At 39.9% G+C, this 26,741-nt stretch overlaps 1 protein-coding gene across 3 annotated transcripts; it reads right to left on the bottom strand.

Moving 5' to 3' along the window:
- Positions 1–1,190: 1,190 nt before the first annotated feature.
- On the bottom strand, positions 1,191–22,122 carry map3k7 (mitogen-activated protein kinase kinase kinase 7). 3 transcript variants are annotated; one of them, XM_046373090.1, is made up of 18 exons: positions 21,882–22,122; positions 21,201–21,320; positions 20,963–21,073; positions 20,715–20,780; positions 19,890–19,935; positions 18,586–18,724; positions 17,030–17,154; positions 16,056–16,184; positions 15,490–15,620; positions 14,737–14,818; positions 14,029–14,159; positions 13,786–13,933; positions 12,877–12,957; positions 9,471–9,538; positions 6,712–6,811; positions 4,856–4,917; positions 4,378–4,493; positions 1,191–2,985 (listed from the first exon to the last, which is right to left on the bottom strand). In XM_046373090.1, exons 2-18 carry the CDS (start codon positions 21,291–21,293, stop codon positions 2,805–2,807), a joined length of 1,809 nt encoding a protein of 602 aa, XP_046229046.1. In that variant the 5' UTR covers positions 21,294–21,320; positions 21,882–22,122; the 3' UTR covers positions 1,191–2,804. The 3 variants fall into 3 exon arrangements, with proteins under 3 accessions (XP_046229046.1, XP_046229047.1, XP_046229048.1); XM_046373091.1 differs by having other exon boundaries at positions 21,201–22,122; XM_046373092.1 differs by lacking the exon at positions 12,877–12,957 and having other exon boundaries at positions 21,882–22,121.
- Positions 22,123–26,741: the final 4,619 nt, after the last annotated feature.

The following is a 26,741-nucleotide window of genomic DNA, read 5'->3' as shown; positions in this document are numbered from 1 at the left end:
TGAAGTTTTTATTTTAATATTCCTGAATAAGCCAGATTTAATGGCCTTAAATGGGGTATATTTTATTCACTGCACAAATGCTAGTTTTTGGATACATTTTAGCCTCTCCAGCTGCAGGGCCGTAATTGAAACATTGAAACATCTAACAATTACTGCAGGACATTTCCTGACACTATGGGCTTAGCAGTTTTGTATCTTAGTGAGATATCTCAGTAATTATTTAATGGATTGCTATGACATTTGGTACACATATCCATGGTGCCCACAGGATATATTGTATTGACTTTAGAGATCCACTGACTTTTTCACAGTCGTTAGGTGACAGTTATAGTTTTAAGTGAAAATGTCTCATCAAATACCCAATGGACTATTATGACATTCAGGACTAGGCCTGTTCAATTACTTGCTTTTACAAGAGCCAAATCTGAAAGAAAGTTGCCAACGGGGTTGCTGTGTTTGACAGGAAAACCAAGGAATTTAAATGTGTTTAAACAATGCTGGGGAAACCTGTTTCAAAGATGTGCTTAACCTGGATATATCACTTCACGTTAAATTCGTACACCACTGAAACACTTTCATTGCAGATCAAACAGATGAGATTTGAATAAGACTAGTACAGACATTTATGTCCCCCTCAGGATCAACTCTGATGACTTTGATCCCTTTATATCCTGCTCCATCAGCAGGTGAAAATTTCACTTTGGGCGTTACTTAGTTTAAGGCCAAATTCATGCAAACTAATGACATTTCCATCAGCCGCCGTCTTACGCTGCCTTTTATGCTAATTAGAACCTAAGCTGGCACAAATTAGACCACAGACCCCCCTTTTTGATATGATTTTGTCCCAGGGTCTTCAATCTTATAAGAAGTTTGCTCTGAAACCCCTGACCAAGACATTCTGTCATTGTTACTTATGGAAGGAATTATAGTGAAAATAAATTAGTCACCTTTTAACTGGGGACCCACTGGAACCCTCCTAAAGGACACCTGGGGTCTGCTATATCCTCACTGGAACCACCGGTTTAGGCTATAAATGCATGTAGGTCTATGTGGCAGTGGCTCATGCTACATTAAACATTAAATAAGCTTTAATGACAGCCATCATCTACAAACATTTATCATATGCAGTTCCATAAAAATCACACGCCGAAAAACAAACAAACAAACAGTAAAGAGGAAGAAAAAGCACATCTTCTCACCATTCAGTTTATTTCATAATGCCTTGCTCACGGTCATGTACTGTACCTTAGTTCCTGATAACTTAGTAAGAAAAGCTTAAAAACAGTGTGGTGGTGTTTGTTAAACGAATTTTTTTATCGAACAGAAAGTCATGAGAACCAGTGAAGATTGACTCCTGTACAGTAACACATTTAAAAGTAAGACTCAACAAGTCTTGCACTTTTAAAAAGTGAATTGCTCAAAATAAAATTTCTACATGACCAGACAAAACAAAGTGATTGTGCAAAAAATATCTGAGGAACATGAAACCAAAAGAGAGAGAGAGAGAAAAAGTCACATCAAATTCATCTTTTAGAATACATATCATTGTTTTGGATATAAAGCTGGTGGCAAACATTTACATTATAACAACTTACTGACATACATCCTTCTCACTCTGAAAGATTTCCATTCAATGTCAATTACATTAAAAATATGTTGGTTTTTTTTAAGCTTTTATCCCCACTAAATGTCACATAAAACAAGCACTTAAAATGCAGGCAACTTCTAAGGCCACATGTGAACTAAAAACAGACTAGATACTGTATAGAGAGCTACAGGCTCCTCTATTTTGTCCGTGAGGGCATTCCCAGACCAGATAAAATATGTTCTAATGCAAAAATTACACAAGAGCTATCATACAAAGTGAACTACTGAATAGAAAAGACAGGAACATCTACACACAAAAAAAAAACAAAACAAAAAAAAAACCAAAAAAAAAACAATACTGAAGTCAAAATGAAAAGGAAATCCACAGCTCTCTCTTATTTGCTCTGGAAGCTTTTTTTTTCCTTTTTTTTTTTTTTAAAGAGCATGAGGAGCAGATCATTACAGCTGGTTTACAAACCCCGAGCGATTCCTTTTTCTGCGATGTCTGCAATGAAGCACATCCCTCTGTGAACTGAATACATCAAACACCTCGCGAGAAGTAAACAGGTATGGTGGTCTGTGGAAGGGCTCATGCTCACGATTAGAAAAGGAGGAGGTTAGAGATAAATACTTGATTTAAGGGGGTGTGTGTGTGTGTTTTGCATAACAGGGATCCCACATGCACTCACTGCTCTGAAAATTCTGCACGATTCACACATTTTGCTGAAAAGCCTTTGTCTTGGTTTTTCACATTCTGGAGGACAGTGTGGCTGTCAGCTGCTGAGGAGTGGAGACACACACACACACACACACTCTGACCAGGCAGCCCAGAGGCCCTGAGAGCGAACATACAGAAACACATGCTTACTGTCCTCGTTACACTCAGAGGACACGATGTAGAAAGGGTCCGTCCCGCAGCGCACAAGCAGCAGGCTGTGGGGTGCACTGATTGTTTGGTCTGCGGTCACAGAGTACACTGTGAGCATGTGCAAAGGTATATACAGAGGACGCCATCTTCCCGCTGGACACAAGTAAGGGTTTTCAATGCAACATGCAGGACACAGTCGAATGCAGGTCTCTTGGACTGGGAAGCTGGACTGTGTGTGTGTGTGTGTGTGTGTGTGTGGAAAGCATGACAGTGGGTAGTGTTATAGTGCTAGGGTGAGGAGGTGGGTGGGTGAGGAAGGGGTGGAAGCAGTTCGTATGTCTCTGTCTCATCACGATGTGCCCTGTCTCTTCTGTTGCTGGACCCGGATCAGCTCCAGCTGTTTTTTGCACTTCTGGTAGTATGTGGACAGACTCTTGTTCTCCTCCAGCAGCTTTTTGTGCTCCTGCACCAGACGGGATGTGTTCTGCTGGTCCTTCTCATCTTGGTCCAGTTCAGCGATGAGCTCCTTCCTGCACATGACACATAAGAGGCAGTGTTCACACACACACACTTTATTTTTGTTTTTGGACTTGTTTTGCACTACTTACAGCTGTCACTTTTGTGTCACCTCAACTACATCCACTACTGCTAGATTAGCTTTGTTTACTGACAGATCACTAGGGCACTAAGGACACACTGAGTCAGCATTATGAGTGTGTTGAGCTTACAGACTGCACATGACATTTATTGTTCCCCTCATTTAAGCCCCTCTTTTATTGTAAAACTGTCACTTTATTCATAAAATCTATTTATATATTACACTGTTATTGTGACTTAAATTTAAAAAGACTCCAGGAGTTAGTAAAAGCTTCTAAGAGTCAATTGGTGAAATCACGAGTATCTTCCAAAGTTGTCGTCTTTTTAATGGAGGTGTCCTCATCTGATCTGATCCTTTCTTCACTGAGCACGGAGTTCAGTGAAAAAAAGGATCCACCTCTGCTTGTTAGAATTAAATGAATTGACTGCTGGTCTGTGAGCATTGTGCAAATGAAAAATGTGATTTATTTATTTTATTTTTTTTTGCACCGGTGCAAGTGACTCCGAGACACTGACACAAACCTGTAATCTGTATTAGCAAAGAGCAGCATTTGATTGAAGAAGCAGCGTTTCAAACGCATTACACCCCTCAGAAGGATGTAATGTCAGGAAGTTCATCGTTAGAACAACAATTCCAAAATAAAAGCTGCTGACAATTCATAATTACATATCGCTCGTAATCACTCATTTCTTCATGAGTTCAAAGTGGATTGTGAGATGGAGTCATAGCTTTTACAAAGTCAGTTTTTGTATCAACCCTTATTATTATTATTATCATTCAGATCTGCTCCAAAAATGAATGGGTCGTTCCTTGGCCCATGCTATGCTCTTCGTGGCAGTCGTGGATCAACGGTTAGGGTGTCGGACCCGTAACTGGTGGATCGCTGGTTCGATTCCCCGTCCCGGTGTCCATGGCTGAGGTACCCTTGAGAAAGGTACCTAACCCCCACTGCTCCCCGGGCGCTGCACGCGGTCGCCCACTGCCCCGGGTTTGCTGTGTGTGTGTGCACGTCACTTGGGTGGGTTAAATGCAGAGAACAAATTTGGTTGGAGTGAGTTCCCTCCAATGACAAAATATGTCACTTTAATCAAACTTTTCCTCCAAGTTTCATGAAATCAGGCCAGTAGTTTTTTCTGTGATCCTGCTGACAAACTGGACCAAAAACATAGCCTCTCGAGATGAGGGTACTAAGAAACACTTCCCTTGGCTGTCATGCACTTAGAAGTACACTGAATAACATAAACACCGGAGGCAAACACTTTCTAAGCACAAAAAAAAAGAGCTGAGCAGATGAAAACGAGTAGCATTGCGCAGACAGACTTACTTTCTCTGTATCAGCAGGGCGATCTCTGTTTGCACTTTCAGGTATTCTTGGGCCATCTTGCAGTGCTGCTCAAACACAGCCATAGACTCTTTGGAGTTGGGACAGGGAGTGAGAGGCTGGAAATAGACACACATGTTGATATTAATCGACTGCAAAATGGTCCGCTCATGAATCATGGCAGAATGTATTTATATCAGCTGTAAGCATCGTCTGAGCAGATAACATCTCACTGATGCTGCCAATGTCTATTTATATTCACATTCCACTTTTTAGATAACACCACGTTTGCAGGGATAATCCCTTCATAATGAAGTTAGGACTAGCAATTTACACAATGTCCTTCAATTCATCTTTGACAGGAAGGCGGTTTGGTGAAATATCAGCAATCAAAAGCTGATTCAGTGCAACTTATATATGACAATATGTAATAAAAGAGCTGTGTGCACTGTTGCTATCTGGGGGTGTCTGGATGATGTACCTGCAGCTGGTGATCCAGGGTGAGATAAGCCATGGGAATGGAGTTGTCTGAGCCGTTGGTGTCTGAGAACAGAGAGGTACAAAGGCTGTTTGTCTTTTCTATGTGTTGGCTGTCCACCACAGCTCTGTTTTCAGTAATGAACTCCTCTGCCTGTGCTGACTACAGGCCAGCACTGCAAGCTATTGATCAACGCTACACACAATGTCTCCAGTTCATGCTGGTAGAATTACATCTGTCATCTGTCCACAATGACATTAGTGCTGTCTGAAAGGTGGCCAAAAGGTGTGGCCTGCATCGATAAATCAACTGAGGTGTAAAATTCGACCATTTCCTTTAACCATAATATCTAAGACGTGGACCTTTGCGGTACCAAAATGCAAGCTAGTGACAAGGCTTCGGCACCTAACCTGCTCGCTGTGCTTCAAAACAACTGCGATGTGTTTGCTCGTTACGCTCGCTTCATTGAGGTTGGTTGACAATGTGACGTGGAGCAAACAATGAGAACAAGACCACTGGAGAGTCTTTTCAGGTGCTCAGAGACAAGTTAAAACAGGCATGTTGTGTCTATGGACACGTACAGTATTTAATCCGTTTCTAGTTAAAAAGAAGTGAAACAAAGACCTCACCTGCACCAGACACATTTTAGTCCTTTTTCAGTTGCTACACTGATTAAGTACTGGGGCTCTAAGAAGTTTCAAGTGCACTGCTGAGTGCGTTATTATGGATGGAAACATTCACTGTGAAGGCTGACGGAGGACTACAGCTGCTAACATGCTGCTGTGGCAGGTGTGATCAAGTTCTTAAGCCCTGTTTAAACCAAAGTTTTGCAGTGACATGAGGGGAAACTTGCAACTATCTGCAATGTGTCAATCTGGAACATTAAAAAAAAAAAAAATCTGTCAGCTTACGCCAATGTGAACAGACAAGATAATGTACCACTGCTATAGCAACAACTCGCTACCTCCATTTCAACTGCCAGCTTCACAGGCTTTTATGCTGCTGAATATAATTTATAGTGTCTTTAAATATGAATGAGCACGCTCGCCGCACTTCCACACATCAAACAGGTCACACACAGTTCATGTTCATACAGTTACTGTTTGGAGTAAAGCAGCCATTCTGCTGAAAAGTCTTGAGCTCAGAGCTGTCTAAAAATATTTATTTCAGCAGTTAAAAGTTTAATTCTTCCAGCTTTGGAGAATTTCCTGTGTCATAACAAGTTTAGAACTACAGTCTTTATTTCTGCTTAGATATCCGTTGCAGTGACATTAATGTGCAGATGGGAACTTTTAAAATGACTGAAAGCAACCACTTTTATCATTAAAGAAAATACTCATGCATCAATATAACCCACAATAAAGAATTCATTTGGAAAGTTTGCCACATAATTTAAAAGGCAATGTAGTTTAAAAGGACCAATGGAGGTGCAGTGAAATGTTCATGTGGCGGCGGACCTATAAATTGCAGAAAATGATTCAGTCCGGCCAAGAGAGTTTATCGGTAAATTTAAATTACAGGGCTTGTGTGATACAGACTTGGCTGTTCCTTAAACAAATGAATGAGGTGTTCCCTTCCTTGAACTATCAAATTTGACCACAAGGTGCTGTTGTAACAAATGATGCATTTAATGTTCTAAAACTTGACAAGCTGAGTCACAGGCAATGCCATCAGCTGGCTTGAGTCGAGCAGACAGGCCAGTTCACAACTCCGCAGCTTTCCCCTGCAACACTCTAGAAATGTTTTGTCTCATCATTAAACTTTGGTGTGAACAGGGTTTTCAGTCTTTTGCACCCATATGACCTGTTTTGTACCGTGATTGTGGTAGCTGACTTTAGTGGAGAAGCTGTCACAGGTACCTGTGGGGTCATCAGGTGAGAAATAACCTCTGCTGCTGGTCTTATCAGGTGGCATCATCCTCACACTAGGACTAGAGGACCGGCTGCTGTTCCTGCTCCCCTGCAAGAGGATGGAAACACTGTCACCTGATATGTCACCTATCATCTGGTGAGCCACACACAGTTTCTGAAGTGACAAAGTGTGAGGTGGACGACCAGAAAACTAAAAAAAATACAGCAATTTGCGTATCATGCACATCTGAATGCATTTACCCAATGGTGTTAAGGTAGTTTTACATCCCCTAACATGGTGCTGGTCCATTTCACCCATCTACACAACATCTCAATTTTTAAATAACTTTCTGACAATGAATACAACTTTCATCACAGAGGTGACTGTTAGACGGCTGCCAGTGACGGCACATGTATGTTTCTTGTTACTGTTTCCAGGGCGTGATTCATTTTAAGCAACCAAAAAGTATAATGGAATTTGGTGTTTGTTTGCAGCTTTAGTTTTAAACTCCACGCAAAAACACAAACAAGGCAGTGTTACTAGTGAATCCAGGATTTCTAAATAGATGAAATACATAAATTATAGCTGCTGTGCAGCAGTGAGTTGGCACTGGGAATTCTGAGCGGGAAAAATAAGGAGGAACATGAAAAAGACAAACATAAAGAGAAATCAAGAAAGTCTATCAAAGTCTATCAAACCTTGTTAAACCTTGAAGTCATGTCTGTAACAGACAGAGAACAAGGCTGTATGTAAAAGATGATTGCTTAGTGACAAAAAATTATCAAGACAAAATTCAGAGAATTTGTTTGTTTCTACTCTCTAGATCCCAGTAAGAGAATCAAATGATCAAAACAGTAATAATGCAAATTCACACAAACACAACTCCATGATTAGTGGCACTGTCACACCACTGGGAGTATGGAAGACACACTGATCCCACAGGCAGCAGTGAACTGTAAATGAACTTTTGACTGTACAGAGTTGTGGGTTTACCGCTAAACAAAAGGAAACAAATGTTAGGAGAAACATGAGAAATGCTTCGAGCCAAGTAACCCATTTGAAGCCGTGTGTGTTTGATGACGGAGCACGCCTTCATATCCTTGGAGCTGACATGTCAAACACATGACAAAGAATGCACGTACTTTGAAAGGTGAAAGAAGGCATCAGTCAAACAACCACACGGCTTCACAGGAGCAAAAGAGATGAGAGTGATATACAAAAAACAGAAATAAATCCCCCTGGTAGAGTTCTGGCAGAGTCCAACTGTTTATTTGGAATTATTTTAAGATTGTGTGTTAAGTGTCTAAAATTGACTGTCTGTCCATCAGTAATCTCACATTAAGACAGCTTTGAATCATGGGTATATACAACTTGCATGTTAAATATGTTAAATAATATCAGATAACAAAGTCCTGCCTTTTTGGTGTCAGAAATAACATCAGAGTGAGTTCCAAATGAATTGTTTTTCAAAGATATTATGGTCTTTGGAGATACACCAAATGCTCTTTTAATCTCCAAGTCTCTGTGTGGGTGGATCTTCATACATGTTTGATTGACAGCTGAACCAGCAAGTACACCGGGTTAATATGTAAACTTATGTCAACTACAGTTTAAGTCAAGCTAAGGACAGACAACATTTTGATAGCATAGTTGTGGAAGGATAAGAACCGCAACAGTTAGCGTCTTAACTGACTGATGTAAACTTTTGAGCAGGTCAGTGTGATCTAGGCATTATCTAGGCAGCAAAGTGATGATAGCCGAACACCTTTCCCTTGCTGGATGTTTGGTATTTTGTTCAGTAAGATAAAGTGCAAGACAAGACAAACTCATTCTTGCTGATAAGGAGGCAGCGGCTAGAATGCTAATGTGAATTCAAGTGTCACAATTGTCTTGCTGTTAAGCTGCATTTATTGACAACACACGGTGTTGACCCTGCTGTAGACGCCTACCATGGACAATTTGATTTATGGTATCGCAAAGGGTTTCACACATTGATGATACTACAAGACATGTATTTGTGAGTTTAATACTTTACTTACTTACTTTTATTTGCAGTTTAATACTTTAACTGCATTTCCCATAGAAGTTACATTTTATTTCTTTAATTCATTTTGTGATATGAGCAAAAAGGGGTCTACATATTCCTAAATCCAGAGTTATTTCATTCATTGTGACAGGAAATGTGACTACAGTGAGAAGATGATTTGCAATGGAAATAGTTTTTTTTCAAGATCAGGCTCTTTTTAGCATGCTTATTGTTGTTATCAATTTCAATCATCTCCACCAGCATCAGAAACTTATAGGAAAAACTACAAGCAACCAAAGCTGACCAGTCATGGCTGATGTGCTTCGCATGTGGTGCAAGATTAGCTGTATCTTTTGTGCACTGTTTCTTATGTATATTATGTACAAAGTCATGTTGTAACGTCATAATGTAAAACTATTAATCCCCCTTGAGTCAGTGTTACCGTCAGTCAGCAACACAAAAGTGGTGGTATGTATTTGCTTTAGGCAAATAAAAATAAAAATGTAAGTGAATATTACACAACCAATATAATAATTTAATGTTACCTCTTTTCTATAAAAGAGAGGCAACATTATATGTATGTGTGTGTGTGTGAGTGTAAGAGCACGACATGTAATTAATTGTAGACATAGTGCATCTTTAAACTTTAAAATGTGCAAACACAAAATATACACACAACAATTTCATTTCCCTGTCCCACCCTCATCTGCCACTCACTTCTAGTCTCTGACTGTGTCTTACCTGGCTGGACTCTGTGCCAATGCCTGGCAGATCCTGCACAGACCGACGTCTCTGAGGCTCACATGTGGCTGTGGACAGGATGGAGAGAGGGGTTAAAGAATGAGACCTAGAAGAGTGTGTGGACAGTGATGGTAGGAGACTGGTGACTGTGTTTACTTGTGGGATATCACAGACTCACACAGGGACAGCTGCACTGATTTAACCCTCTACATCCTGGCCTGTCATGTGCTGTGGTGCGGCTGGAACGTGATCGCAGCACTAAAAACTCCCAGCCCCACCGACAGTGCAAACCAAACACACATACACACACACACACAACACCATATACAAAACTTATCCACAAGAACAGCTGACCCTACTTATGTGACGAGTTTGCACCGACTGCCTGCCAGGTGGTGAGGCCAGGTCTCAGACAATGCTCATGGGAACATGCAAGTACTGCACTCCCTAATCATCACTGGTTCTTCTGCTGCCCAGACTGACACTACATTAAAACCAACATCCCTGTGGTCCAAAACCATTACCTGCTTTATCTGCTTGGAAAGATCTTGACCAGTGTCTCTATCTTCATGTGCATTACATGTCAGGACAGCTCCTGTGAATTAGTGTTGACAGTCCTGAAGCCCTCATTTTCTCTACATTTTTAACATGTTTTCTAAATTTCTGTGCATTTTCTAAACCCAAATGCTGTGACATTTTGATCTGTTCAGTATGAAGCACATTGATTAGTAAAACTGCTGACTATATAGAGGTTCACCTAAAACATAGTGTCATCATTGCAATTTAGTGAAAACCAGGCATGTTCAAAATGTCAACTTTTCAAAAGTTAAAGTACTGGTTACTTTTTCCAACTTCATAGCCAAGCATTTCTGAATAATTCTGTTTTCAATATTAAGTATATATACTTATAAAATAAAATTCCTCCCAGGTTTGGCATAACGTTAATATACAACATGACTAAGGTATGAATATTGGGAGAGCACAAGGGTTTTTCCACTTTAATGACATGGAATTGATGAAGCTGACTGTTTCAACTCCCACTTCAGAGCTAACACAAATGACTGGGTTTATCTTGTCTAGACTGGCTACAGCACAACGAAGACACAGCACATGAAGAGACACACAAGAACAAACACTTTAAGGAGAACATCCTGGATGTTCATTTCTGTGTGCATTGCCGCACAGAAAAACTCTCAGCTGCAACTGTTACTTCTCACAAAAATAAACTGAATTACAAATACCAAGTATCAAGTACAAGTACCAAATATGGATGACAAATTGTGGGCTAATTTTTTTTTTGTTTGTTTTTCAGTTCCAGTGAAAGGAAATCTCATGGATTCAGCAGACATTTTGGACAATGCTTTGCTTCCAATTTTTGTGGCAACAGTTCGCGGAAGGCCCTTTTCTATTCCAACATGACTAGGCTGGTTCATCACGCACAATCTGCAGTTGTCCAGGAAATATCCACAACCCCGGAAGCTGCTTCCACTGCCGATAGATGGCATGATAACAAGACTGAATAGCAATTTTGTTTTCTAGAATATTTGAATTGCTAAAAAAAAACAAAAAAAACCTGAGGATGTCAACAGTGATTGTATTTAGCGGAGTGATATCAAAGTAAAATTTGAATTTTAGCTGGCAAAAAACCAATCCAGTTAAATTTGGGGGATCAGATTTCCATCACTCTATTAGCTGACAGGGGTGTAATAATCCATCGATGTGAACTGATACATTGACTCAATGAGCAACCATCAAAACGATCAATGAAAAGTGAAAATATTATTATTATTATTTCCTTTTAAGGCATGCCTTTATTCTGAAATTCTCCTTCCCAAAAACTCAAACAATGCTACCGCTGAACAGATAGTGGCAAACAGGTGAGAAAAAGATAATGAGGATATTTACTCTCCTCTTGGAAATAAATCAGAAGTGTGCAAAAGTGCCAAATTCTTAAGCTAATGATGATAACTATCTATACAACAATTGTTTTTTTAATAAACCTTTATTATTGAGCCTAATTTCAGATTGTTGTTAAGTGTTCTTGTTTTTAAGCATTACATGTGTTACTGGAGTCTATTTACAGTAAACTTCACTAAACTTGATGGGTTATAGTCATTTCCAATTATGTGTGTTATTTTTTCTTTTACGGAAAAAGTAGAGCAGAAAGGAGTGTCAGCTTAACCTCCTGTGTTAAATGGACATATGATAATGTTTCCTATCATATCACAAGCACCTAAATTCAAAATCATATTGGCACAGACTTTATGCTCTCAGCAAATGTCAAATCATTGTCCAAAGAATCAATATAATATTGTATTTTGATGAAACTGTTGATTCATACCCCTTGTAGCTAAAACTTGTCCACATTCTGTTTCACTGGGAAACTAAAGATGCTCTAATTTCCATTTCACTCTAACTTACTCTCTAAACATTAGTGTTGAAAGTCTGAAATCTGACGTAATAGAACTGAAGACATACAATATATTTGAGTCTGTAATAAATAAACACTCAGCTTTGTATCCTGTTACACTCCTACACAATGGCCACCAGGGGATTTGTGTGCTGGAAAAGGCCTGATGTCCAGGTGTGCAGATGCAATGAGTGCCCCACCTTTAATAACATGTACCAGCTGCCTTCCTTTGTCACTGGAATAAATTAGTCATTCATTCAACGTGTCTCACACAGCTCTAAAATAGAAGCCTTTTCTGACATCCAGAGCTGTCCCCATTCCTTTCATCCGTATCTCTGCTTGTAATAATAGCTCTGACCCTCAATGCGACAGAAATTAATCAAAATGACTTTTTCAAAGTTAATGGATGTAAAGAGAGCAAGAGGGGAGGAAAAAAAATTAGTCATGCTTTCTCTATGTCCTCTATGCATGAGAGACAAGGGCAAGCTCAAACGGAGAGAACCAATTTACTCCTGCTACATATCTGCTGCAGCCAAGCCAAAGAGAGGCAGACAGGACAGAGCCATGAGTTAGGAAGCTTATCTCATCTGTGTCACCTGATCTGATGCACTATAACTGATTTGATGACCTGAAGTCAGCCTGAAGATTTGTAGGTATTGAAACAGGTGTTAGGTGACTCCACACCTGAGGAAACTTAAGAAGCTGGAACTAGATTTAGGGTGTAAGAGGTGACTCCAGATAAGAATATTAACTCATGTTCTGCTTCTGCCAACTAAAAAGCACAGAACACAGAGACATAAGGCAACTCTGATGTGTGTTACTCCGAGACCAGCTCAATTCTATTTGTTTTTATAGATGGAACAAATCCAATATGGATGAACATTCTGGTATCATAGAGTGACAGACAGGAGAGGGCCATGTCAGAGCACAGCAACCCATGGGTTCAGATAAGCAAGCTCCACCCGGTCACCAGGAAGCCCAGTGGTCCAGTGATACCTGTGACGACGATCTTGGGAACATCCAGAATGGTGCCGAATGATGCCGTTTTACGGTGGCCTCGTTTATACTGGGGGTGTGCTGCAAAAACACACACATACACACACACACATACAGCTCCGAACACAACAAGCGTGCAGATGCAGGCTAACACAGAATGGGGACCCACAGCTGGACTGGAAATGGGGGCTGCACACATGCAGAGCACACAGTGTACATGCAAGGGCAGCATGCTCCCAGTCATTCCAGATGCTGGGCAGCAATATAGACTGTCAGCAGCCACAGACACCATTATCTCAGCACCAATGACAGCAGACATCCAGCTCCAATGCTATTTGGATATGAAGTTCAACAGGGCAACATGAAAGAACAGAGGGTGCTGATGCTCAAATTACAGAAACTATACGCATTAAAGTTACATTACAGTCTGAAAAACATAAGGAACAACAACAAAAACCCTGACATATGTCCCGTGCTCAAATCAAAATCTATTTAGGGAGCTCCTGAGATTTAATTTCATCATGACAGCAAGGGTGAGTGCTTTCCGTCAGAGGTTTTAAAGGAGGGAAGATGGTTGACAGGTAGGTCTGACAAGCCTTTTTTGTTCAGTGACATATGGATGGGTTTATATGAGGAGTCAAGCTTCACCTCAAAGTGATAAAAACACACCAAAAAGAAGTTGACTCTGGTGTCGGGGGAAGAGTTTCTTAAGGACTTGAAAGGCCTCATTCCAACAAGACTTGCTGAGACAGTAACACTGCATGCCTTCCCTGTGCAACATTTTTTGCTTTAAAAAAAATAAATAAAATAAAATTAAAAAATCCTAAGAGCATGCCAGTTTGCCTTGGTTAGCTCCTCTTCTGCACTCCTTTCATATTTTGTTTTATGCTGTGTAATGTCTCGCCTTACCTGCAGGTGCAAACGGCATCTTGGGGTCCAGCTCTGACAAGTCAGCACTCATTCTTTTGCTGTCAGACGACGCCAGGCACTGTGTTCGCGCAGGCAGACTCTCAACGCTGCCCCCCCTGGACAGAGGCAGAGTCCTCAGTGGGTCTCCCTGAAAACATAAAGAAAAAAAAGAGAAAACTAAATTACAGTAACATCATTCTGTTGTTTTTCAAAATGAAGGAGAAGAATGCAGAACTGATTTACCTTTGGCTTGAAGTGAGGAGCAAACTGAGGTGTTATCTTGATAGTATCGTTGCTCCCCTGAGAATCACTGTGCTCCATGTTTGCGTCACTTCTGCTGCTCGTGCTAGTGCCGGTGTAGTCCACGTATGAACCTGACACAACCAAAAAGATAGGACAAGTTCCTTTTAACACAGATTTTACGTTATTTTTGTGGTATTTCGTGCTTGAAGGTTCACAAAATTGAAGACATTTGAAAAACTCAAAATAACTGAAAATTCTTAAACTAACACATGTTGCAGAAATATGACAAATCTGTAGGTTTACTAAACATTTACTACACTTCTGTTCACTCTGGTCTGCATTACTGTCCCCACAAGCTGATTATCTGATATGTTTTGTGGGCTGTAAAATTATTTGATAGGCTGTAGACATGGAGACACATCTGTGCAAATATGTCACACACAGTACAGCTAAAAAGTCAACTTTGCCACACAATGTCACGAGTTTAAATTCCTTCAACTGATTATACAAACACGTGCTCAAGTTGTAAATCATGACATTAAAGCAATTCAAGAACCAAAACTTGATTTGACAGATTCTTTGACGTTGATAAACACAGACCACTGATACTGGATCTTGGATGCAATAAATGTATCAAATTATGAGTACACGAACTTCCTGCACTCATTGGAAGTCTTGAAGTATTGAGTTCAAAGAGGACTCTTGTACCTGTACTAGTTGCAGAGTTGCTCTGTCCCTCATCTGAATACTGGTATGGATATTGCAGGGGTTCATCATATCCTGGGAAGTACTGCAAAAAGAAAGATGAAAGAGCAGTAAGTAATGTTGGATTTTACAAACATTATCAATTAGATTTTTTTTTGTTTCTAAAGATACCCTGCTCTTCACGTGACCACAAAGCAAACCAACCGCAGGATTTTATGAAAACATTTGGTTTAACATGAATGCAAAACCTTAACTACCACTGCATACTGATAATAGGCCTGTCATAATATCAAATTTTCACTTTGCACCAACAGTAGACATGTCACTATTGTGGGCAAAAGAATTTCTGATTATTACATTATCGCACTATACTGACAAGTGTTTGTCCACTCCATTTACATCTGTGAGGGAAGATAAAATATTCAAAACGCTTCTTTGTAGCATAACACCACAAACTATAGCCTCCTGAATGTTAATTAAGTGAAATCAACACCTCTATAAAACAGTGTCAACACAGAGGTTAAGCTTCAAGAACGGTGGATTTACTGCAGGATGGCCGGATCATACTGCATTAGTTTTAGCTAAGTGTGACTATTAAACTGCATGCAGCATTAAAAGTTTACTCATTGCATTCATTTTCTGGATCTGTTTTTATAAGGACCAATTCATGTTACATTGCTCTCTCTGTCCTTTGGTCAGGTTTACCAAATGATTCACTTCAATTTAATGAAAGCCTTGTAAGCAGCGCTCGATTACCTTCATTAGATGGGTCATGATCTTCACTATCTCTTCCATGGAAGGCCGCTGAGAGGGGTCTTTAGACCAGCAGCGAGTCATCAGGCTCTCAATGGGCTTGGGCAAATTTTTGATTAAAGGAGGCCTTGTGCCTGAAAGCAGAAAAAGAGACAGAAAAAATTGCACACACAGAATGAAAGGAACAAAGAAGTGTTGGCATCACATCTGACAAGCAAAGAAATACTGCAAATGTATGCTAAATCCCTGTCTCTTCCCGCTTGAGTTAGCAATGGCTCAAGCAGGCAGATTCAGTGGTGAAATATATTAAACTTGTCCCTAGGTATTATCAGTGTCCCATTAGTATGCTCCTCCATCCATCTTTCTATCAGAATAAACGGCACAGAGAGCTGCACAGGTGAACATGCCTCTTAGCTGCTCTATGCCAGGATCTTTAACTTTCACAGTCTCCCAGCAGACCTAGCAGGACAGGTACATCTGAGGACTCACAACGGCTGACAGCTGGACATGGCTTCTGCATCTTCCAGCTCCAACCGCGCAACCATCCACCCACAGAGTCAGTGCCTTACCGTTGTGCACAGCCCACATAATGCGGAAAGCTGGTCCTCCGATTTCATCAAAGGGCTTCCTGCGAGTGATCACCTCCCAGAGAATGATCCCCCAGCTGAACACATCACACTTCTCGCTGTAATTGCTGCCTGTGAGTACAGAAGAACGCACAGCAACACTTAGGTTCTTTTCTAACAGAGTAAAAAGGTTCCGTTTGACAGCGCTGACTGACTGATAAAAGTAATTCTCTGTGGCACATTTGAGATAAGAGCAAGGATGTGCCTGTGAAAGCACAACAGCTTTTATCTCTGCTTTCAGAGGGGTGGAGGATGAAAATAAGGGAGCAATTTTACCAAGGAACAGCTCCTGTGTTGCTTAATTACTTGGCCTATTATTGCAGAATTAAAGTGCACATCCACCACCTATTCCAAAGTTGCTGTGCTGAGGCATTCTGATACAAATTAGTTGTAAAGAGTTCAGCGAGAGGGCAAAAGTGAGTTGTTTAATTGCACTGGAGTCTTGTAATTTGCCTCCAAAAACAAGATAACGACTGGGGCGTAATTCATCTTTCCTCCTGACCCCTTTGCCAAGATCACGTCTCATCATGTAGAAATGCATTAGGCTCCTGGCTGAAGGAGAACACAAATTCTACAACATCACCTCTCAGGGGAAATAAAGCCACCAGTAACACTACATTCATCTTGTCACTATATTTGGGAAACTACCATCAATAAAGCAGGAGAGTAAAGCTGCTGCTGCTGATGAATCGAGAATTAATCTCTCCACGCTGTGCATGCTAAGCTGCCATTAAGGTGAAAGGTGACAAAACAAAGGTGCAAGAAAGAGCACATACATACGGATGGCCTGAATCTTTGGATTGTGGGGTTTACGGAAATCAGTAACTGGACACATATGAATATTTTTTAGTTTAAAAAAGAATGACATGGTGGGAATCCAAAGCTCTTCAACTACACAGAATGCTATTCATACTTGCCTTCAAATACCTCTGGAGCCATCCATGCTGCACTTCCTTTGTTGTTGGTCATGTGGGTCTGAATGTCACATGCTGTTCCAAAGTCACAAATCTTCAGTACAGTGCCGCCTGCCACTAGAAGCAGACTGAAACAAAGAAAGTCAAGAAATGAACTCCATTAGAAGCAGAAAATGCTTTCAGCTTGAAAAAGCAAAACATTTCTGACTTGGTTGGGTAAAAACAAAACAGTGCTGTAGGCAGCTACTGTTGTAAGGTATAGGCTAACATTTTCATTCATGCCATTTTTTTCTATCCCGATTTGTAGCAAATGATTTTTGTTTGTTTGTTGTTCCTTTAATTGTCTGAACATGGGACCCTTAAAAGGGGGAGGGGAAGGGAAGGAGTTTGGCCCCCAGATTCATGTTGGGAACTACTCCGATAACAAACTGAAGATATGTCTTTGAAAGTGATATTCCAGATACAAAAGCTACAAGATATATTCTAACATGATTACACATCAAATTTGATGTGTAATCAAATGAGAGTGCCATCTATGCACTTACTGCAGAATGGAGTAAGTGCATAGAAAAATGGAAGTACAGGCATGGCAGTAACTGTGGGAAGAACCATTAAATTGAATAGAAATGCTATCCTGTACAATACAAGACTCCAGAGTTGACAATTTGTCACAATGCATGACCTTGTTATTCCTAGAAACTCCACAACAGCCCTCTAGGAAACAGACCAGCTGGTCATTTCCAGAGAGTCCTGCCAGTAGCCTTCTTGCCACCAGAATAGAGTAAATAACCTTTGGGATTTGAACATCCTTCAGTAACGTGATGCTACTGGGTGTTCAGACTGATAACACAGCACAGCCTTAAAAAATTACAAAGGGTTGCTTTGTTGTTTGACTGATATTTCAGGTACTTCAGTCTTGTATGAGTAACATATCCATCCATCAGATCTCAGAACACCATACAGTAGTTTGGAACACTTTGAGAAAGGATTTTAAAACTTTGGAATAATCACAATAATTTTTCCCTCTGCTGAAGCAGTGAATCTCACAGGATATTATTTACACATGCAGTGGCATTTATCTTTTTTGCTTTTTATGCCCGTATCCCCCCACTGTGCCACTTCAGTGATCTCATAGAAAAAAATAAAGGCACTGAGTTTTCTGAGACAGTGTTAATATCAGTCTGAAACATATTAAAATTAAAACAATATGAAAACAGAAATAGAAAAAGAGAATCACAGTAGAACAACTTGGCCATTTTTTTCCTCATGCATGTCTTCATGCAATTTTTCACAACCGTTGTAGAAGTTTTGGAAGTTTAGGATAGAATCTGGTATATATAGCTCTAAGATCTTGCTTGATGACACATTAAAAAATATACATATTTTTGATCAAGCGGCTTGCAATACTAAATGTGACTCAAGAAAAACTTCTGTACTATAATTAAGTAAAATATAAGAATAAGCAAAATAAAAGCCACACTGTAAAGGAAGGAAACCAGAAGGCACTTTGTTCAGACAGTGAAACAGGAAACAAGAGTGTGGGGTGAGGAGAAGCATACTTGGGTGGCTTGAGGTCCCTGTGAATGAGAGCCTTTGGTTTCATGCCATGGAGATAGGCCACGCCCTGGGAACACTGAAAACACCAGCTCATGGCATGGGAAGCAGTGTAATAGGGGAGGGGTTCAGCACCATGCAGCACTGTGGACAAGAGAGCACAGTCACAACCACCACCACAGACAACATCCCCAATACACACACACACATACAAGTCTAACTTTTTCTAATAGATTCTCTATGAATTCCAGGAGGGAAAACTGAGAATGCATCATTCAAAAACAGTATTGACAACTAAACTGAATCACATCAAAGTTATGGTACCACAGCGTAGCACCCAGGAGTCACTTTGATAGAGATTCAGTAATTAGGGTGGGGGGATAATTGTGAAGTGTAAAACACAGCAGGGAGTCTCATGTTGTGGAATTTACATCCTGGAATAAAACTAAATCTGCTCAATCTGAACCTCCTGGGAATAGTGAACCTATGCCACTCATGTATACATTAATTATCTGCAATGATTCTTTTAGACTTAAGAAGCTCCTAGAGGTGGGCAACATGGCCATAAAGTAACATCACAACATTTAATGGTGTTTCTGTCATAATGATATTCTTGATGCTATGACAACATACTGAAAAATATTTCTGGTGTAGAACTCATAAAAGGCTCTACTCCGCTCAACAGGATGGTTATGCTTGAGGTTGTGAAATAAGTTTGCTGTACTGTGCCTTCTTGCTGTTAATCTTCTTGCGCTGCTTACATATTACTGTGGCTGATTGATCTTTTGCAATCAAACCACTTCCATATAAGTGAAGTTGCTCCCCTTTTTGAAACTAACACCTCCACCATAGAGCTGGTAGCAAAGTTACTTTTGCTTTCACCTGTGCTTGTTGTTGCTGTCTGTAAAGGTCTGACATCATTACATGAAGAAGCTGGAATACTGCCCTTTTCACAATATGAATTTTTTATATTAGAAAATATACAAAGTCAGACATGTTCAGCTGCAACTGGTCAGCTGTGGCTTTTTTTGGGGGCAGAACTTACACACATATTTTTATATAATAAGACATAATATTCCTGCATTTTGATGTGTCATTATTTCCCAGGTCTATTGTGCATTTAAGGTAAGGACAAACAAAGCTAGAACAGTTTATAAAGGAAGTGGCCAAGTGACTGAACATGCAAACAGTGGGAGGGTCAACTGAATAGGGCAGCTTCTCATGTCTGTGCAAAGCTCTGTACATTTCACTACTGACAAAGTGGAACAAATGCTGTGATCACTAATGTAGGTACAACATGTAGACTCACCATTGTACAACGACCCGCCTTCAGCATATTCCATTACAAGGCAGACCTGAGTGGGGAAAAAAACTAATTATGAGAAACTCACAGATTCAGCTAGACAGATCACAGAAATTTACAAAAAATAAGCAACCACACACCATTACAGGTGAGCTGGACCATACTGTAAATATTGGGTGTTTTTGGATATTTCTTTTTTTAAAAAACAGAAACTTTAGTGAAAATATTACTTATTTACTTTGTATATTCTTTATTTGACTAGCAGCACCTTTATTTGCTATCCTTGTGCTGCTATGACAATGCTAATTTCCCAACTGCGGGGTTATTAAAGGATTCTTATCTTAATGTGGCTGTGTAGTTAGAGCAGCACAACATATAATCACATTATGCCCTATTATACAGCATAACTTATAATCATATTATACATTATATGATAATTTCTTTGTGTTCGGTCAAACATTAAGTTTTGCATCTCACAAGTATATCAAGTTGAAATATTCAACTATTTGCTATGCATTCTGGGTGAATACAGGCAAAATTTGAATTGTATCAATGGGGATAAGCAGCTGATTATTGATCCTCATTCCCAGGTCATCAAAATACCAATGCTTTGCATTCGCGATGCACAACATCAGCAGTCTTCCTGAACTTCCTGAAATTTTTAAATAACAATAACATAATGTAATAAATATAAATATAATAAATATCAGACTATTATATTTGGCCAGAACTTCTCCCATTTGTCTGAGACACTGAAATCTTCCAGGATATGTGGGCTGGTAACGTGTGTGCATCATAACTCTGCATATAAAAATATTCCAGTTAACTTACTGGACTATGGCAAGATCCATACAACTTCACAATGTTGGGGTGATTTACACGTGAAAGCTGCCGGAGCTGCAGACAAAGAGGAAAAATCATGCACAATTCCATCTACCAGCTGTTAAGCACCCTAACATGTACTCTCTGTCCTGGAACGACTAATGACACTGATGTGGAGTGAAACAAAACTAACTGTGATATTAGGTATTGACTGAGAGTGTCATCGAAACATGCTGTAGTAAAGGCAATCACAATACCTCAACAATAAAGGCTTTCCTTTCTGATTCACTCTCGATGGTCTTGATTGCAACATCTTTCCCTTTCCATTTGGCTTTACAAACAACCCCAAAAGCTCCTCTCCCCACCACCTGAAAATGGACAGTTAACAAGAGAGTTACCACTTTTTAGGTATAAACCCGTGCACCTTGTCTCCTGAACGTTCATAAAAAATTAAGGAAATGGACATGTCACAAAAATAATGTCACAACCACCTACCTCCTCAACTTCAATATCCCCATAGTTAATTTCTTCAAATGGATATCCAGGAGGTGTTTCAAGTATATCGGCGGATGGTAAAGTTAGAGACATTACTAGCTAACGTCGGCTAGTAACTTACTGAGGAGCGGGCAAATTGCAGAGAAAAAGAACGCAAATATTAACATCTAGTCACAGATAAATTGAGCAAGAGGATGCGCAGACTTGCTTCAAATGATCTAGCAACATAATGGCTCAAGAGAACAACTACAGTGTCTTTACGCACAATGCAAATAACATAAAAACGATAACGTTAGCCACTTAAAGGATTCTGTCGTCAGCTGTCAAACTAGATGCAACGGCTTAACGTTAGCCTTCTGTCATATAGTCTGATACAGTCACCCTACTGGCTAACAAAGTAGCTTAACTAGCAGAGCTAACTGCTGCTATAGAAAAAAACTGTCACACTAATTAAAGAGTACTCAAAGACAGCTTTAGGCTTAAGTAAAGCCAAGCTAAATTCACATGGCGTCACTTTACACCAATGCAGACCACAACTTATCATTACAAGTTTCACAATCGCAAGTAAAACAAGCTACCGGTACTTAAGGCCTACATTGTATTAGCCAGCCAGCTTGCGTTATGTGACTGGCCTGGTTGCTAACATTAGCTACCGGGACTTATTAGCTTCAACAAACCAACCCGTCGCAGTTGACTTGTCGCCAGTGCCGGCTCTCTGGACATGGGGATATTTTTGACTATTCATGTACGGAAAATCAAGGAATTACGTCCATTTTTGAAAATAGTCTTTCTAAATCTACATGACAGCCAGACATAACTTTTTCACAACTCGTCTAGCTGGCTTGCTAGAAGTGTATTTATATTCTTCGCAGGAGCAGCTCCATCAGGAAGTGTGTGCGTACTGCAATTCCGTCCCCTGTGCACTGGACAGCAGCTCTCAGTCCAAAGGGAAAGGCTCCATCTAATGTGTCGTTTTAAGGGAAGAGCTAATTTTAACTACCTTATACGCTCCTGGATATGAAAAGGCAAGGCGATTTTTTAAAAATGAAATCATTAATCTGAAATGTAACAGTGAATCTAATTAATATTGGCATGTCATTAAAAGTACCCTGTATATTTCCCTCTGAAATGCATTGGATGCTCAACTACGCCTTCATGTACCTTACAAAACAGCCTTCTGTAATTCAGTAAATTGATCAAGTTACATTCCAGCGCGAAATCCAACAACAATGAGTCAAATGCTTTGATAAAACATTTTTAACTCACAGACAGTTCGACCCAAATTTTAAATGTCACAGGAGAGGACAAGAAAACTTTCTCCTTGTATGTCATTAATTTAAAATGTATTCAAAGGCAAGTGGAAAAATAATAGAAGTATTATAATTACAATGTAAGGAAAAAAAAATACTTTTTGAATGCTGTTGCATCTGATCGACTGACAGCTGTCTTGATGACTGATTCTTTGCATATGTTTTGCTCATAATGCTTTTATTTAAGTGAAAAATTTACAAGACTTTTCCGGAAGGATCTGAATACTTCGCCACTGTGTGATTTATTATACTTTGTTTTTCTACTTTCTACTCCCTTCTGTTCATTTTGGTAATTACTATTTTATCTCTCCTGACGCTCTTTGGAGCAGTCTCTCTCTGCATTTCCCATGTGTGTGTGTGTGTGTGTGTGTGTGTGTGTGCACGCGCATTTTCCTTATCCAATTTTAGTTTTTGTAGATTTCCACACAGGACATGGACTGGCTCATTGTGAGTTGTTGTATGTCTCAACAGGCCTGTAATATGCGATAAAAGCTGCTAAACTTGAACTAACCCTTGACATGTGAATACGCCTTGTTGGTTCTGGGCATCTTGGCCAGTCTCTCTCTACAGATTTTGAGTGGACTTTTTGCTGACTTTTGATGTACAAATTTAGCCTCGGAAGCAAGACCCCTCTCGATCAGGCAGGTAAAACTTACGTAATATCAAAATTACATTGAGGAGGGATGTTATATAAACACAGCACTTGATGAATGCTAATTCCACGCTCCACTCACAGGGAGTAATAAAGCAAGTTCCCAATGGAGGCTTTCCAAACCACAAGGCAAGCACAACTCACACTAATGAGCATGGACTAATTTGTTGTGATATTGAACGGAGGGTTGTTAATAGCAGGAGCCATCCCTCTCCCCTGAAATAATTATTCTAATCACTCATTTCAAAGGTGATTAAAATGCTCTAACCCGGTAGTATTCCTGGGACTACCCGCACTGACATATGGTCTGGGACCCGCGGTCAACAGCGACTTGCATGTTCTCTCTCAGCTGCCTAAAATCTCTGAAGAGTCTGATGAACCGCTCTGATTCTGGACAGGTGACTGCTTGCAGAGGAGGTGTCCTTGCAGCCATGTGGCATCATCATGCAGCAGTGTGATGGAGGTGATGATGTTGAGTAATATCCTCCAAAACAAAAGTGACATTCACCAGCTGGGGATGGAGTTTAATGCGATCTTTGATAGGTCAGAATACAGCTGTTTTCAGAGCTGTACAAGGCATTCAGGACATTCTGACATTGGCTACATGAAGTTATATTGACAGGCCTATTTCTGAGCTACTCTTTATGACAAAAAGAGGTTGCTAAGGAGCTTATATTTGTCCTACATGAGCACAATATTCTTGATACGTTTCTGTTGGTTTTTGCATAGCCATATTCTCAGGTTCTCTAGTGCAGGTACTGTTGCATGTCAGCATTACTTTAAACCTGAAACCCTTGAAACCCTGTGACTGAGAGACTAAAGGGCCACATATGGTCAAATTAAGGTTGATCTCATTATAGTCTGATACACAAGTAGTTAGTATAGCTCATGGATTTTTCAGGCTGATCAGACAAAAGTTGATATTTTGTTGTTCAACAAATGAAAGACTAGTCCTTGAATGGGTCTAGTTTCTTAAAATCCATTCACCTTTAGATAGTCTGTATTTTCTCATTTAGTAAGTTTCTGCATGCAGTGCAGTCAGTGACAGGTTACTTTAGTGCATATCTCCCACCAGCAGTGTTCCAGGTCACATAGACCCAGTAATGAAAGAGTCTCACAGCAGGCAGAGGACCTACAACATGGGTAAGCAGGATATATATGGATGTTTAAATCCCTACAACATGAGTAAGAGATCTGAATGCCCAATCAAATATAGATATACACTCATTGGTTATGTCCATAATGCAAAAACTTTTACATTCTTTTCAGGATAGCTCCAGAATTAGGATGACATGGTACAATTCATTCATATTCCTATTGATGTATTAAGGTATAATAAAAATCTTCTGCCAAGACATCAGTTCAGTCTTCAGAAATCCCCTTGCCTCAGCTCACAACATTTCCTTCACAATATGACCCTATGTATATCTATTTTTTAACAGACATCGTTCCACCATCCAACAAGCACTTCGGTGGGAGTATACTGGTACACTGAGGCACATGGGTGGGTATCTGTGGGTCAGTCCTAAAGGGGTTCAGGAGTTTTTCACTGTTTTCTTTCACTGTAACACTGCCTCCTCATCTGAAACTGTGTGATGTGCCCAAAGGTTTTTACTGTATTCAAGTATACCGGACTGCTATGACAACCTAATTTCCCCTCAAGGATGAATAAAGTCATCTATCTATCTATGCTCACATATCTATTTTATGTGTTTTGCTTTGTTTTTGTTTTTTTATTTTGACTCACTCTGTGTACTCAGAGATGCTATATACTGACTGTCAGTCCTTGTACTCTCATGTGTCATGCACAGTAGCAATCTGTGCTATGTCTTCTCATTTCCACAGGGTGTTGCTGTTGTTCTTCCAACAGCAGGCTTTGTCTTCAATCACATTTCCCTCTTCTTCTCCACTTTTTTAAAGCCAATATATTTCATATATTGGTGTTCCACTACATACAGAAATTTCTTACAATTATAATGCATTCATTTATATTCTTATGTCAGCATCAGCACTCTCCTACATGGGAAATAATCTGTTTCCTCCACTAAGTCATATGATTGATTATGGTTCACTTGTGCAGCTGATGAACATTTGTCTTGTGTTTATGGCTTTTAAGTGCCAAAGCACTCCAGGTTGGCATTATGGATATCCTGTCCCTGATGTCCCTGATAAAACTTACATTGTTTAATTAGAGTGGTGGGGAAAAAAGACCACTGTTTGCAAATATTCACCCAAATCATTTCCTATAAGTGAAGCAACTCCCACCGCTGCACGAGCAACTAGTAAACATGGTGGACACTGGAGACCACTGAGAAGTCATTCTGCAAAATCATTTAAACTATATCTAAATACGCTGTTCAATTACACTGCATTTATTTGACAGATGAACTATATCACATACAAAAAAAATTCTGGGCAAATGCTAATTAGCCCAGGATTTTTTTTTTTTTTTTGTTTGTTTCAGCAGCGTGCACATAGCTGAACACCCAGCAGAGTCATTCAAAGAGCTTCACCTGAAAGAGTGGCTTAAATCCTACAGAAGGCTCTGTAAAGACCGCAGCAATGGGACCATTACAGCCGAGGCATGTTCAAAGCCCAAGTAGAAATGAATGCGTTATTTGCCTCATCTCTGTTCTCATTTCTAGAGCTGATTTGAATGAGATCAACACCCCAACCCTTTTTTTCCCCCTTCTGTTCAGCAGGTGACAAAGCCCAGCACAGTTGGTGGTGGCTGTACCACCAAACAGGCTTGACTGCTCGGCAACCAACTGAGAGTGACCTTTCCGCATTGTTCCACCAAGGCTCGGATGCATCGGACTTGGTAAGTGGCTGAAAGGGGGGAGAGTGTGGTGGCCCACTCCTCCTTCCATCCTGTGTGATGAACCTTTCCTTGTTTCTCATGTGGTATAATTTATCCACTCAGGCTTATCTGAAGGGAGTGGCTGACCTTTTCATTTTAAACACTAATGCTACTGTTTGGGGGATTTTTAGAGCATTAGTTGCTGTGTGGGACAAGACACCTTCCTGGTGGATTATCCTGTGATAAGCTGGGTGTTTAATATTTTTACCTTACATTTAAAGAGGTAAAAACATTGCTCTCAGCTACCCACCTTTATTCCTGTCTGTGGTGGAATTTACTTTTATTAAACAAAGTTAAAAAGTCTAGAGGTAAATTACACAAATTTTTGATGTCGCAGGTGTTGGAGTAATATTTCACGGTTTCCTTTGAATGCTGAATAGCACTGAAGCTTTTTAACACAGGTTAAAGCTGTATTCATCAACCTAAGAGATCATGAAGGCATTTTTGGATTTTTAAAAGGTGGGTTTTTTTTTTGGGAATTTTAATTGAGCTTAATTTAAATTTTAAAAAACAAACAAACAAAAATGTTTGGCAGCTTTTCAAGCCAAATATTTTAATTCCGTTACTGGCTTTGGCTCTGGGATCTTTAATGAAAAGCTTTCTCCACCCAGACTATTAGCAAACAAACAAACATCCCAGATAACTAACAGTTGGTTTTGAATATCTCAGACAATATTGTTCAGTCTTAGCTCGAACGACCACAATTCAGCTTTATGTGT

This window comes from Scatophagus argus, chromosome 19, assembly GCF_020382885.2.
Source record: "Scatophagus argus isolate fScaArg1 chromosome 19, fScaArg1.pri, whole genome shotgun sequence".
In the NCBI taxonomy this organism is placed as follows: Eukaryota; Metazoa; Chordata; class Actinopteri; family Scatophagidae; genus Scatophagus; species Scatophagus argus.
This window is presented reverse-complemented; position numbering and strand designations above follow the sequence as displayed.